Here is a 14,896-nt window from a genome sequence, read left to right on the forward strand (position 1 = left end):
CTTAAAGACTTTGCTAACTATCGTAACACCTGAGTAAGTGAGAAGAGATACCTGTTCTGGGTACCCTTCTTCCACCAGTAAGGTATCTTCACAACAAGCACAAGTGTCCCTTTTGAGGAACACTACAGTCCTAATTTGATGTTTTGGCAGTTCCTGCTTGCATGCTTGTTTTTTTTGGCGGATACTGGTTGTACAGACAATAGTTAGCAGTACCACATCCTGGTAGAGACTACCCATTTCACCCAGCAGGCTTGCCTGTGCCATAGTGTTTATCATCCTTGCATGACTTGGTGTGAAAAAATGGCTGCAGTAGGAATTGTTTATAAAGAAACTACTGCTTTTCAATATTCAGCAGAGACTGTGGATACCAACATAGTACATGTATTTCTACCATTTGACAGTTGGATTCAGGCAATTTTTCTCCTGGGTTGCTCAGTCTACATGTCATCTCTTTGGTAAGAGTTTGGCTGTTTGTTTCATAGTTCACTGATGTTCATAGAGAAAAACCAAACCTCTCCTGCTTGTAAATATTTAATGTAAAATTTGGGAGAAGAATTGTGGAGTTCAGATTGTACAAGATCTTATACCTCATTCTATCTTATGTAATGTAGTTTTATGCATTTCTTTTAGGGGGTAAGAAGTCTTCAGAACAAATTAAAAACATACAGTATCAGTCAGAGGAACTGCATCTGTTGCAGCCAAAGGGCTAATGCCAGTACTGTAGACTTGTGAAAAGTGAGAATTTTCCACAGGTTAAGAGTTAATTGTCTGAAAATCTACAGCAGTGGGAAGGGGGGGGGAAGAGTAATTCCACCTAGAACCACTGAAACAGCAATAACTATCTTACTCCTATAATTACTCAAGTGAAATATGTAAAAGAATGAACACAGGTATTGGAACAAAATAAAGGTTGGTTTTATATAGTACAGGCCTGGTTAGTCTAAATGTTCAAACTGCATTTATTTGAAAGCAAAATACATTAAACTAGTATCAACCTCCAAATAAATGCCTTTTGAATTATACCACAAGGCTGTCAACAAGGCATCCTCTCCCAGATGAGCTGTGAATATTGACTTGATAAATGTTTGCATCATCTCTGAGACTGAAGTTTTACTTCTTTGGTTTATTTATTTAAAAAGAGACAAACATGAAGAAGGTGGTAAACTAAGTTTCAAAATACCTTAAAAATGTATTTCCGGTAATAAAACACTTTTCTGCACAACTGAGGGATAAGAGTGCAATATTAGATATGTAGTAGGTTGCCCCTTCTCTGAAGCTCATTAGCCAAAGAGAACTATTTAAATTCCTTGTGTGGGTCCCAGTTAGATCTTTGCAGATGTATCCCTCTCTAATTTATTAATCTAAAAAAGTCAAACTGTTTTTGTTCTCACATAATTCAGATAAAGTATTGTCTTATTTTTGTAAGATTGTAATTGACTTTGGGTGTTTTCAGATTTCTGTTCTATATAGTGCAATTAGAATTTTAATAAAACTTGAGTAATGCAATTTCTTTTCATTTGCGTGGCACTCAGATCTCTCTCCTTAGTAACAGTAGCAGTAAGACACATTTGTGGAATCCTGAAGTAGCTACTTCATACCTCCATGTCCTCTTAATTGGCATTTAAAGAACATAAGAACAGCCCCACTGGATCAGGCCATAGGCCCATCTAGTCCAGCTTCCTGTATCTCACAGAGGCCCACCAAATGCCCCAGGGAGCACACCAGATAACAAGAGACCTCATCCTGGTGCCCTCCCCTACATCTGGCATTCTGACTTAACCCATTCCTAAAATCAGGAGGTTGCACATACACATCATGGCTTGTACCCCATAATGGATTTTTCCTCCAGAAACTCGTCCAATCCCCTTTTAAAGGCGTCTAGGCTAGACGCCAGCACCACATCCTGTGGCAAGGAGTTCCACAGACCGACCACGCGCTGAGTAAAGAAATATTTTCTTTTGTCTGTCCTAACCCGCCCAACACTCAATTTTAGTGGATGTCCCCTGGTATTATGTGAGAGTGTAAAGAGCATCTCCCTATCCACTCTGTCCATCCCCTGCATAATTTTGTATGTCTCAATCATGTCCCCCCAGAACTGGACACAATACTCCAGGTGTGGCCTTACCTTACTGCTGATTTGATATCAGCAGTCTGAATTTTAATGCATTTCTAATAGGATAACCCAAGGAACTACTTAAAGATAACATTACATTTTGAACTAGTAAGATAGGCAAGTGTTCTCTATCATATCTACCCCTTTTGAACTCTTTTCTATATAGTAAGTTATTCCTCTATCCCAGTGATTTTCAACCGTTTCTGTTGCACGGCACACTGATAAGGCACTAAAATTGTCAAGACACACCATCAGTTTTTTTTTACAATTGACAAGGCATACCATGCTGTTGGTGGGGGGGCTCACACCCTCCAATAGCCTTACTAATAAATGACCCTGTCCCAATTCCCAAGGCACACCTGCAGACCATTTGTAGCACACCAGTATGACATAGAGCAGTAGTTGAAAATGGCTGCCCTATCCAATAAGGATGATTAGAGGATGAGTCTGATTTTGTTGTGTATCAATATGGCATTTAAAGTGTAAACTGACCTTTGAATGAATTTGATGCCTTTACTAAATCTGTATGGGTAAGGAACGATACCCATTTTGATTAGAAACTGAAAGTCAGCCAAATAAATCCTTTGTATGACCCATGTAGAGGATATCCCTGCTCTCCTTCCCTGGCCTTTTAAGATCCAAGTCCTACAATGACCGTAAAGGTAATCTTAAAAAGTTCCTAGAACTTGTTCAAGATACTAAGCACACCAGATTATGCCTGCAAATTATATTGCACTGAGTTTCTCTCCAGACTCACAAAACCTTTGTTTCTAATTAAGTGTTCTGTCTCGCAGCTAAGACATAAACATAGTTGTAATTCTGCTGTAGAAAGAGCAGTCCCTTCACAGCCACTACTTAAATAAGATGACAGGTTTTTGGGTTGTTAAATGTCATTGGGCACAACTACACTGTGTTTACAAAGAAAAATAAGCCAGAATAAGCTACTGTATTCACAATTTGCCAATGTAATGAAATTGTATCTCCAATTTTATGCAAGTCCCACTGCACTGAATAGGACTCTCTTCAGAGTAAGCATTCACAGGCTTGCACTCTAAATCTTTCAACTGCTCCATCTTCAAAGATTATTTCCACATAGAAAGCAAAACAGCAACCAAAGACTATGTCCAGAGCATATATTGTTGGAGACTTCAAGCTATATCTTTGTGTGATAGCAGTTTCTCTTGCAGTCTGCAAACATTGTGTGGCTGCTTGTGTTAAGGACAGATATCCAGTAGCAGTGTCGTCACTTGGATTTGCATCACCTGGTGTGGGAGGCCTTCGTGTCACCCTATGCATGGGCAGGACAACACCCCAGGTGGTGCGTATGGTGATGTACCATTGCCCTGCCCCCACTGGTTTTTTGGCTGTACTATTTGATAGAACACAGATATTTCTATGTGGTTTGTTTCATTGCATTCCGCTTGAAATGACGCATTGATTGATATATAACATGATGGTATTATTCCTCTAAACTCTGATTTTAGTGATTTTGAAAACTCGTAGTCACACACACCCGTGTCACTAACACTAACACCTAAATGCAGCAATTCTCAAACTTTTAGCAGCGGGACCCACTTTTTAGAATGGCAATCTGTCCAGGACCCATTGGAAGTGATGTCATGACCAGAAGTGACATCATCAAGCAAAATAAAATAAATAAAGGGGGAGCCAGTCCTGTTCCACCAAGTGAGTTTTCTCTGTAGCCTGCCTGCAATAACACCCCCCCCCCCAAAAAAAAGAAGGATCAGTGAGACTTTCAGCCCTCCCCAGTGCCCAGTTTAAAGTTCTTCTATTTCAAGCATATCAATACAAAGACCCGCCTGGCTTTACAATGCAAAATAGAAAACTTTCCCCTTACCAGTTGAAGCCTCTTTTTTTGTCCTTTTTAGTGAGGGGGGGGGGCAGGGGGAGAAGAGGCTGCCTGCTAGAGCATTTGTTGTGCTCCAGTTCCATCGAATCAGGCCCATTCTGGTGTCCTCACATTCCCCTTTGCCTGGCCTGATGACAAGCCAAGGCACGTCTGCCTACTCATGAGTAAACACAACTGTGAGGCTTAGTAGTTTTGCTTTCCATAGGGCTCAATACATTTGCAGCTGGGAGGAAGGGACCTCCTTCTTTGATATTTTTTGGAGGCTGCATTCATTGGATAGGGACCATTCAGGTGTCTTTGGCTTCCTCTCAGCCCACCCTTTCCAATGAACTAAGGCAAGTACACCTACTCGCAAGTCAATGCATGATATGGCTCGGTTTCACTTTCCATAGGGCTCCATGCCTTTTTTATTTTTCTGGTTTTTTGGCCATAACATTTGAAGGAAAGGAGCTATTTCACTCTGATTTCTTGCATTGCATTCCACTGGGAATTCTGCATCCAATGGTATATGGCACAATAGGGTTGCTCCTAAAAACCGCGATTTTAGCACATCATTCTCCCAGTGGGCATCACCTCCCTTGCGCATCACCGGGTGCAGCCTACACCCCCTTAGCAATGCCACTGTCCAGTAGCAATGTTTTTGATAAGAAATTTTAAATCAACATGAACATGTGTTATCAAATGGCACACAGAGGTGCTACAATTAGAGGAGCCAATTCTGCCTTATTCTAGATTAATAAGAGCTACTGCTATCCTTTCCCTCACCACTCTGATCTGACAATCTACATCCATTAGGAAAATAGTTGTGGCTGGTTAGATCAAAAGCAGTAATGAGCTTGAGCATTCTCTCCTTCTCTCCATTCCTCCCCCTTGTGCACTTGGCTTCAAAAAAGACTTCATGGTTCACTAGAGCACCTTGCAGTCTGTTCTCTCATGCCATCATTTATGCCTGAGCAACCTCCCAGAAAACCTCCCCTGCCGCCGCCGCCTCCCCCCACCCCCGCAAGGACTTACTGTAGGTTTCAAACTCCTGGAGAGTTTGAAAACTGCAGCCTTAGACCTTCTCCCTACTATAAACTTAAGAACGTGCATCTGAAACAACTGCGTATTCATCCCCTGCTTACCCAAACTCTGTTTCCTTCCCCTCCTCTGCTGTATGTATTTAAGCCCCTTCGACCAGGGCCTATCATTCTGTACAACACAACATATATAAATAGTAATGTCTCAATCAGAAAACAAACCAGGAATCCTATGAAAACAAGTTGTCAAGGAAAGAAATCCACAGCAGCACTCATGTGAGGCTCACCACTTGCTCCTACTGCAGACCATCCTAGTTTGTTGGACTAGAAAGGCAATGTCTGAGCCAGGCAAGTCAACTACCTGGTTGTGACCTGAGCTCAATTCACTTTTAAGCTCCATCAGATGGTTGAAAAATCTATTGTGGATTGCTTTACAAGATATTGCATATAGTAAACCACTTTGAATTTTGTTGAAAGGTGATATATAAATATTCTTAATACAGCCGGAATGAATTTTACAAGACACTGCAGAACATTATAACTCATTGTGACCAAAGCAAAATAGTTTCATTCTCTAACTGCTCAAAAGTCACTAAAGATCCATCATCTATGTACAAAATGCTACTAAAAATATTTGCCTAAACATTTAATCTTTATTAGCATTTTTACTTAATACTTTTCAATGTTGTGTAGTTCAACCCAGCCAAAGATAATTAAATGGTTCGTGCACCAAGCAATAACTGAAGAGAGCTGCATTTTGAGGGAGTTTCCAAATATTACGGATCTTAGATTTCTTAAGATCAGTACAAAAATGTTACAAATAAAAGTCACAATATAAAATAGCAGCTCCATATAATTTTCAAGTTTTACTCTTGCTCAAAAAGTGACAGTTCAGTTTGCCTCATTCTTTGATGCCTCATCGAAGTTCTCCACAAGATCTGAAAGAGTTAAGAGCAAAAGTCAGGCTTTAAAGGGATTTCACTGGCTATTTACAAGTCTTTGAACCTAAAAATCAATAAGCGTATTTACATTTAACTGATCCTTGACAGGACATTAACCCCCCCCCCAATTATGCACATCTGCTACTTTAAGACTAGTAACACCATGTACTTCAGAAGACAGGAAAAACACCACATAAGAGGCAAGCTGCGCTCTGGTCCATCTATTTCATTTTTCCCCCCTCTGTAACCAGAATCAGATACCTCATTTTTATGATGATAATTCTGGTGAACAGACAACTTATGTGATGAACTCTGAAGCTGGACTCACCACAAACAATATCCAGAGCAATATTGCTATGCCATGACAAAAGCTGTTGTCTTATACCAATTAACATGCTTATGTGCTTGCTGGAGGTCTGCAGTTTGACTCTGTCACACTCTGCCCCAGTGGCAACACTGGATGCCATTTCTTTTCAGGGCCAATTCAAGATGCCAGTTTTTACCTTTAAAGCCCTAAACCAGCATTTCTGTGAGTTGGGACCCATGAGGTGGGTCACAAACCATTTTCAGGTGGGCCTCCATTTCAATATATTTTTTCTAATATATTAGACTTGATGCTACCATGAAATATGACTCCATTTGGGGAAATGTTGCACATCTTTTAACAGGCTACTATGTATATGTTTTAAACAATGATAGTAAATGTGAATTACTCACAGATAAGTGTGGGTAGGATTGCAGCCTAGGACTGTTAAAAATTTTCCTGCTTGATGTCACTTCCAGTGGGCCCTGACAGATTCTCATTCTAAAACGTGGGTCCTGGAGCTAAAAGTTTGAGAAGCACTGCCCTAAACAGCTTGGAGCTAGCGTATTTGAGAAACATGTTCCTCTGTACAATCTGGTCTGTTCTCTTAGGTCACTGGAGGGGGGGCCCTGTTGGTTGTGCTGCCACAGAAACAGAGCCTCCTCAATGGTGGTGTCTGAATTATGGAATTCCCTTCCCTTTGAGGGAACTGAGGACAGTTTCCTCTTTGTTAACCTTCCTGCAATGCTGAAGACATTTTTTTTTTTCAGAAAAGCCTGAGGCCCTGTAAATAGCCTGCTTTTAGGAATCTCATGTTTTCTATTGATGTCTTTTACTGCTATCCGCTTGCTTTTTATATTGTCCATTTTTATTGCTTGTTTTATATATTGTTTTAACTGGATTTTACCCTTTTTGTATACTGTAAACTATTGTTAGCCACCTTGGGTGCCCTTTGGGGAGAAAGGCAGAATACAAATCAAATTAATTTGGAATAATTCTTAAGTTCATTAAGTAGAATGCAGAAAAACCAAAACCCGACACATCAAGCTGTAATGTTTTATCTGAGTGAGTGCAAGACATTTTCAAACATCAATCAAAAGCACTATCATGGACTGTACTTACTACTTTCCTGTGCAGGTTAATTTTGTTCCAGTTATGAATAGTTAATCTGCCTAATGCTTTTTAAATTCATTTTCTTGCCTAAATAACTTGACCAGAAACTAAGCAAGACAAGAAATTAGCCGTTCTTACCTGGAACTTCATCATCATCATCCTCACCAGTAGCAAGAGGTGCTTTTCCATCCACAGCTGTAATTTAAAAAAAAAATAAAGACAAAAAGATGAGATATCTTCCAGCCATGTCTTCCCATAAATAATTCAAATTGCAATTAAGTGGTAATATGTTCAACAGAAGCAGGATTTACCCAACAAGCACAAGCCCATCACTTTCTTCCTTTTTTAAGGGAGAACATGGCTCCTTATTAATCTGCTGTGTTAGATTACAGCCTTAGATACCAACTCCACAGCTGTATCTAAGAAAGCAGATACAAATACCGAACTTCAGTCCTACACAGACCTCAAGTAAGACAGCACAGGTATTTCTCCTACATTTCCCATCAAGAGGAACCTCTGAGTGGATGCATTCTTATTAATAATTTCATTCCTGTATCTACCAACAAAACAGGAGATTGAGCCACTGAGTACAGGCATATAAAAATGAGACTCCCAACATAACAGCCAGGACAAAACTTGGGTAAAGTGGAGATCATGCTGCAATGCCCATCAACCATATTCCCACTGATGCCAACAGCTGTTATCCCCCTGACCTACAGAGTGCATTCCACATTGCCCACTAGCTGATGCCCTCATGAAGGTTCCTACCCTGAAAAAAGTGGGCAGCACACAAGCAAAAGGGATTCTGGAAAGTCGCTGTGAGAGAGAGGCACAGGCTCACGGCAAGGACAAGACCACCAGATCTGAGACACCACTCAACCAATGTTTTCCACAATGTTTTCCAAAGAGATTCCTGGACAGGACTGAGAAGAAATTAAGCCACAAGGCTGGTAACATTTCCTAAACCAAGCTCCTGCAGTAAGAAAAATGAATGGTCTGGTCTCAGCCAGCTATTGTTCCTTCTTGGGAAGACAAAAAAAACTTCTGGTCTAGTCATAAGCAATGTATTAACCTGTTAAAACTTGCACATATGCTCACTGCAGAAGCAGGAGAAAGAATGTCTCTAGGAAGAGAGGCATCTTAGTCTAGCCAAGCTTTTCTTCAAGAGACCTTGCCTCACAGTGGATGGAGTGGATTTACTATGCCAGTAAATGAGCCAAACAAAGTAGTGAGAGCAAACTATTTTAAGAAAAGCAGCTTATTCTAAGAATCCTAGTTCAAAAAGCAGTGAACAAAGTACAGACAGTCACCAATTGCTTTCAAATGTAGTACGTGAAATTGGTTTTGCATGTATATAAATCACCTTTCAAAAACACTCTAAAAGCAGTGGTACTCAAACTGGTGCAACGCCCCAGCCTGAGAGCCCTGGGGTCTTCTCCCTTTTGTGATCAAGAAACAGGAAGTAGTCGTGATCATGTTCTGCAGGGGTCTGCGCTGCATGGAGAGCCTTGCTATGGTTGGTGCCAGGCTCCTCCAATCCTGGTTGCTGCAGGTGGGGTTGAGTGAAAGAGCCCCTGCGCCCCTCCACAGCAGCGCAATCCTGAGCACTGTGTCGCGGCCTTCCCCCTGCCCCCACTGCTTTCCTCCCGCCTACGCAAGGGACTTAACAGACTCTCAGACACTACCACAGAATTTGAGAGCCACTGTGACAAACATATAGACATTATCTTCCTAAATATGCACCTGTGACATGCAATTTAATAAACATTTCAAACAATTTTAAGTTCTCCAGGTTTGTTCAGACTGGGATAGGGAAAGGTACACAGAGCAGCTGTTGGGCTTGTCTTTATTTGCATACATGGACTCTGACAGAGTTTGAAACTCAGATGAGGGAAGGAGAGTGAACCTCAAGTCCCACTGTCATTCCATTGTAGATTTCTGGGGTGGAGCAACATCTGTTAAGATGTTTTCAATTAGGCAGCTATCACCTCCTTTTCCACACAATTCATAAGAATATAAGAAGAGCCCCGCTGGATGAGGCCAAAGGCCCATCTAGTCCAGCTTCCTGTATCTCACAGTAGCCCACCAAATACCTCGGGAGGCACACAAGACAGTAAGAGACCTGCATCCTGGTGCCATCTCTTGCATCTGGCACATCCGCAATTCACATAGAGAAAAGATTTAAAGAACATTTGACCAACCAGTACAGCAGAGTGCTATACCACCTGAGGAAGACTGAACATCAATTCAAAGCTCTATGGAATACTACAAAAGTTAAAAAATGAGTAAATTCAACCAACTCCTCTTACCACCACCAACAGCCCTCCAATCTGTAGCAAGTGGACAAAGGCTTCAGATTCTTCGTGGGCACTCATACTATGGAACTCACTCTAATAGAATCCCAAGCCTGAATATTCACAACCACTACAGCCTATCTTTTTAGGTTGCCATTCAATGACTATGGCCTCAAAGTTGTTAGATGAATTCACAATTCTAGTATGTCCTCAGATTCTACTTACGTTGTTTTGGTAGAGCCTCTGCTAGTCTCCTCAGGCTTGTCAGACTGTCCGCACCAAGCTGATTTAAGATGCTGGGTAGCATTTCAGTCAGCTGCTTCGTCTCAGCATGGCCTGTGATAGTGAAAGTGTTTGCAGCTAAAGATGCTTGAACCTTAGGGTTGTTGAAGTGGATGACTGTACCCTGGTTGGTAAACATATTGACCTGCAAAACAAGTCAAAGCTATTTGAAAAAGTCAAACTTCTATAGTTATGGTAAAAAAAATTCAACAGCCAGTTTCTCATTAAACCTTATTTTTTTAAGCATTTCTCATAAATGCTTATATTTCCCTAAGAACATTTTAAAAGATGTTACCTCTTCAATACCAGAGATGTTGTTTACTCCCAGCTTCTTTAAGGAAAACTGAAGTTTTTTATCATCTGCAGTAGCTGTTCTATGGACAACCTTCTTCTTTCTGCGAGCAGTACCCTATGGAAAAGAAATGTTTTCCTTATTGAAGTAGCTATCCAACTAGGATTTTTAAATCCCCTCCAAAGTATATTACTTTTAGAGAAAAAAGTAGCTTGAGGAGCTAAATGGTCAGCAACCACTACTAACACTAGCTGCAATTATGCTTCTGCTTTTACTGCAGAAGTATCTAACTCCATTCCACCAACAGCTAAATACAAGGAAAAGTCCTCCTGCTACAATTTTTACAAACAGCAGTTTAAGACAGGTTCATAAGTAAATAATAATCACTCTATGCAAGCAGGAGTTCACAAACAGGAAGAGTTGGTTCTGTTGCTTTCAAAACATCAACATGACACAAATGAGTAACAGGTATATGAACATTACAGTGAACATCTGAAGGTTAGAGTAATAATGATGGTAGGGCTGTCTGTAATACTGAGTTAAGACCAAATGTTTGCATTTCATCCTGTGTCCACTCTTAACTAATTCAGTTTTAACAGAGGTCTGCTTGTAACTTCAGGCATGAAACTCAACTTGGCATTTGGTTTAACACAAAAATTCCGTGAAGAAAATGAACCACTGCCACACATTGCTGGCAGAATTCACACCACAGTCCAGAGTTAAGAAATAAAACAATAACTACAATAATAATTACAACATTTTTTTAAAAAATTAGGAAGATATAAATGAATCAAAAAGGGAGCGAGCAGGACAGGGAGAAAAGTCCACCCTGAAGATCCCCACAGCCTCAGGAAGGTGTTTGCTGGCTTCCTCAATACAGTAAAAACCTTCCGGAAGCAGTAGGAACTTCAGGAATCTTTAAAGTGGACTTTCCTCCATCTCACCCACTCCCATTTCTGTTTCTGTTCCCTTTGCCTGCTTCACCTCCATGTTCTGGATAGCAGGAGCACCACCGCAACAGGTAAAAGAGGAGGGAGAGCAAAAGAAAGAGAAGCAGATGGTCTTATGGCTCTTTGTTCCTAGAAATCCTGGGGCAAGATGCAGGCAAGATTGGATGGGGGGGGCAAACTCTAAAAGCAGCTCTCCAAGCTCTGGGGCTGCAAGCCCCCACTCCAGAAGATGGAGAACAGCAGCAATGAGCATGACAAAGCAAAGGCTGGATATGCAGCTTTGCTTGTGGGGAAGGGAGTTGGAGACCTTCTTTTCCTGCAATGAAGGCTGAGAGGAGCAGGTGACCACTACTTTGGCAATAAAAATACAGTCAGTTCTTGTCTTCTGAATCTTCCACGAGCCAATTTAAAGGGCTCTGAGCTGGTTACAGGCACCACTTTGAAGGTCTTTGCAGCCTCCAGGAGGTCTCTGCTGGCTTCCTGAAAGCTTTAGAGAACTTCTGGGGCAACAGCAAGCATGAGGGGTTGTTTGATGAACTTCCCCTGCACTTCCTCAATTTCAGAACCACAGGGATGTTACAGGTAAGGAGAAAGGGTTTGTAAGAAATGTGAAGTAGGTCACTAAACAGCCCCTTATGGATACACAAATTTGCAAGTTGCAAATGCATGTAAGAGGAAAATTGACTGTAAATATTCCTAATATTTTTTTGTAACTCAGTGCAATTGCTTTTATTATGAAGATTATTAAGACAAGCCATTTTAATTAAGTTGACAGCAACTACCTCTAAATAGTCTGCATGATGAAAATTATAGGCTCCTGCTATGAAGCATTTATCATGCATTCTTGAACCTGAAATTCTAGAGGCTCCACCTTGATTTGAAGATAAGTTTCTGATGCAAGCTGTAAGTATCAAAGGCTACACCTTGCTTACTGGGAAAAGAGGCTTTTTTCAATTGGTGATTCTCTTATATTTAGCAGGGGGAATGGAACTGTCCCTCTTCACCCCAGCACAGTGTCTTTTCTAGGAACTATTTGCTGGTGGTGCTCTGCATTTTTAAAGATTGTGAGCCCTTTTGGGACAGGGAGCCATTTAGTTATTTGATTGTAAAAATTCTTAATAAATATGTCTAACCAACATTATTAGGGAAAAATGGTTATGCCATTGTTAAGAATAAAATGGGTATAAATTTAAATAAAACTAAAAAGATGTGAAATTTAAGCTCATATCATCTTTAAATCTTTACCACACAATACCAAACACATTCTCTCAAACATAAGTCTCAAGGAATTAACCAAGGCATGCTTTTTACTAGGCATTAAACATATTATAGGGAATTTCACTGAAGGCATGCTTATTTACAACTGATGACTATCTATGTCACTTCAGTTTTACAGAGCACCATGTCAAATGCCTCCCATAAGAACACACAATTTTATCAGCCATTGAAAGCTGTTAATACTACAGCTTTGTAGTGTTATAGGAGTATTAATAATACTTCTTAAACATGCGGGGCAGCATTCCTTATGCTGATTCAGGCACTGGCAACACAGTCAGATTCCAAGGTAGTATGCTTTCAGAAGAGTTGGCTTCAAAAAGTCAGCAATTAATCTTTTTGTGAATACCAACATGACTCACCATAGGAGTATTCTAGTTAAAGACAGCTAATCAGAAAAGTATATTTTAGTACTTACATTCTGCCCATCCTTCCAAGGAGCTCACATGGTTCCCTCCCCCTTCCTTATTTTATCCTTTCAACAGAATCTTCACAAAAAAACCCACCACCCAATAGGATTGTAACCCCACTGGTGAGCTGTGGCCAATGGCCCAGGAGTCAGGGGAGCCGCCAATTGAAAAAGTGTGGGAAACTACTGCTATAAGAGGTCAATTAGGATGAGAACTATTGACTAGCTCAGGTTCACCTAAGATCATGGTTACACAGTGATCTGGACTTTTGTCTCTAAGGTTAGTTGGTATTTAAATAAGCAAGTTACTATTACCATTAAGTAAGTTAAATGAGTAAGGCTGCAATCCTAACCAACTTTCCAGCACTGACATAAGGGCAATGCAACTCGGAGGTACGGGAACAAACATTGCCTTACCTTGAGGAGGCCTCCATGACTGTCCCCCAACTGCAGGAAGCAGCACATGCCCCACTGGCACAGTTACACCAGTGCTGGAAAGTTGGTTAGGATTGTGCCCCAAGTTCGTTTGACCTCCACTATAACACTTCACATGGTCCACCTATTCGAAGTACCACCAGAAGTACTGGTGCCAACGACCAGTGCCAACAACATCATCACCAGTTACTTCTGGATTGGGGGCCAGATGCAACATGCCAAAAACCAGTAAGAGGCTCGGCGTGGAGGGGAGGGTTTTTCACGGACATACTATGGAGCCTCCTACCACTATTTGTTGGGTTGTGTTCCTGGTCTTGCTGCCAGACAGGAGGTGTCCAGGGGTCCTGCGAGTACCACCAGACACCACCTCAAGTACCACTGGTAGTACCCTTACCACTAGGTTAAGGAACACTGGTTTAAGTCACCATCCTTACACCACATGAGCTCACTACCATTTCCTGGCATATATTTAAAGCTCCATTTCAGTCGGTTCCTGGTCTTCATTCCACCAAAATGGCTTCTACAGAACACAAGCGCCAGAGTGTGGTTGGCTGCTAAGCACAGAGTCCAGAGAGCAGCTGAAACAGAGGAGGATCTCAAGGGAGCCGATCCAGCCACTAAGGAAGTCAGTGTGCAAGCAGGATGGGCGCAGGGTGCAGGCCACGGCCTCCTCCTTACCTTCCCACCGATGCGCACTTGTGCCTGGAGCTTAGCCAGCTTCTCTTGGTTCATGATGGTCTCTTTCATCTGGAGGAGAGAGCAGAAGCGGAACCGTCAGGGGGCCCTGAAGCTGCCCTGTAGGCCCACCCTGTGTGTGCCCACTCAGAAGGAAGCCCCACTGTCTGTGGTGTGGCTGGGGGGGAGCACCCGGTCTGGCAGGGAGCGGGCAAGCAGCCCGTCCCTTCGGAGCCATTCCCGGCAGGGGGAACAAAACGGAGCCGCCCCCTCCAGCTACGCCACTGCCCATTGTAACCAATGGGGCTTACTCTCCTGTAAGTGCGGGCAGGACTGCAGCCTGCGCCCGGGACCGGAGTGCGGCTCAGGTGGAAGGAAGCGCTTCCCAGCCACAGGCCGCTTCCAGGCTGGCCTCCTCCCGAGGGCCAGCAGCCCCGACGCCAGGCCTGCCCCGGCAGGGGGAAGAGCGACGCCGCCCCCTCCCGACTCACACGAGCCTGTCAGGCGAGGACGCGCCCCCTCCCCGGTCTCCCCGCCTCCCCCAGGCCCTTTCGTACCTTCTCAGGAGGAAGCGCCCGGCCTGGGCAGGGCAAGCAGCGGGAAGCCGCGGTGGGGAGCGCAGAGCCTGGCGCGCGCACGCGGACGGGCCCAAGATGGTTGCCAAAAAGGAAAACGAGACGCCGCTGCGGCGATGTCGTGACGACAGCGGACGTGACGTCTAGCGTGCGCGCGCCCGCTCTCCTGACTCCGCCCCCCTCTCTCCACTGGGGCGCGAGCCCGCAAGCGGTCTTGACTCCGCCCCTACTCTCTTTGCGGGGGCGCGCACGGCCTTCGAACGTCGCGGTTAGTGCGTAGTAGGCCGCGCTCCTTCATTCGGGCCTTCGCCCCTTGTCTTTGTCGCACGCGGGGCCTGTCAGGGGGCAC

At 42.9% G+C, this 14,896-nt stretch overlaps 1 protein-coding gene across 1 annotated transcript; it reads right to left on the bottom strand.

Annotated features, from left to right (window-relative positions):
* Positions 1-5,635: 5,635 nt before the first annotated feature.
* Positions 5,636-14,896, bottom strand: BTF3 (basic transcription factor 3). Its single transcript, XM_066617707.1, has 6 exons — positions 14,530-14,896; positions 13,976-14,044; positions 10,232-10,345; positions 9,880-10,081; positions 7,499-7,555; positions 5,636-5,940 (listed from the first exon to the last, which is right to left on the bottom strand). The coding sequence occupies exons 2-6, from the start codon at positions 14,042-14,044 to the stop codon at positions 5,894-5,896; spliced, it is 489 nt and encodes a 162-aa protein (XP_066473804.1). The 5' UTR covers positions 14,530-14,896; the 3' UTR covers positions 5,636-5,893.

The sequence above is a fragment of the Tiliqua scincoides genome, chromosome 2 (assembly GCF_035046505.1).
Source record: "Tiliqua scincoides isolate rTilSci1 chromosome 2, rTilSci1.hap2, whole genome shotgun sequence".
Classification (NCBI taxonomy): Eukaryota; Metazoa; Chordata; class Lepidosauria; order Squamata; family Scincidae; genus Tiliqua; species Tiliqua scincoides.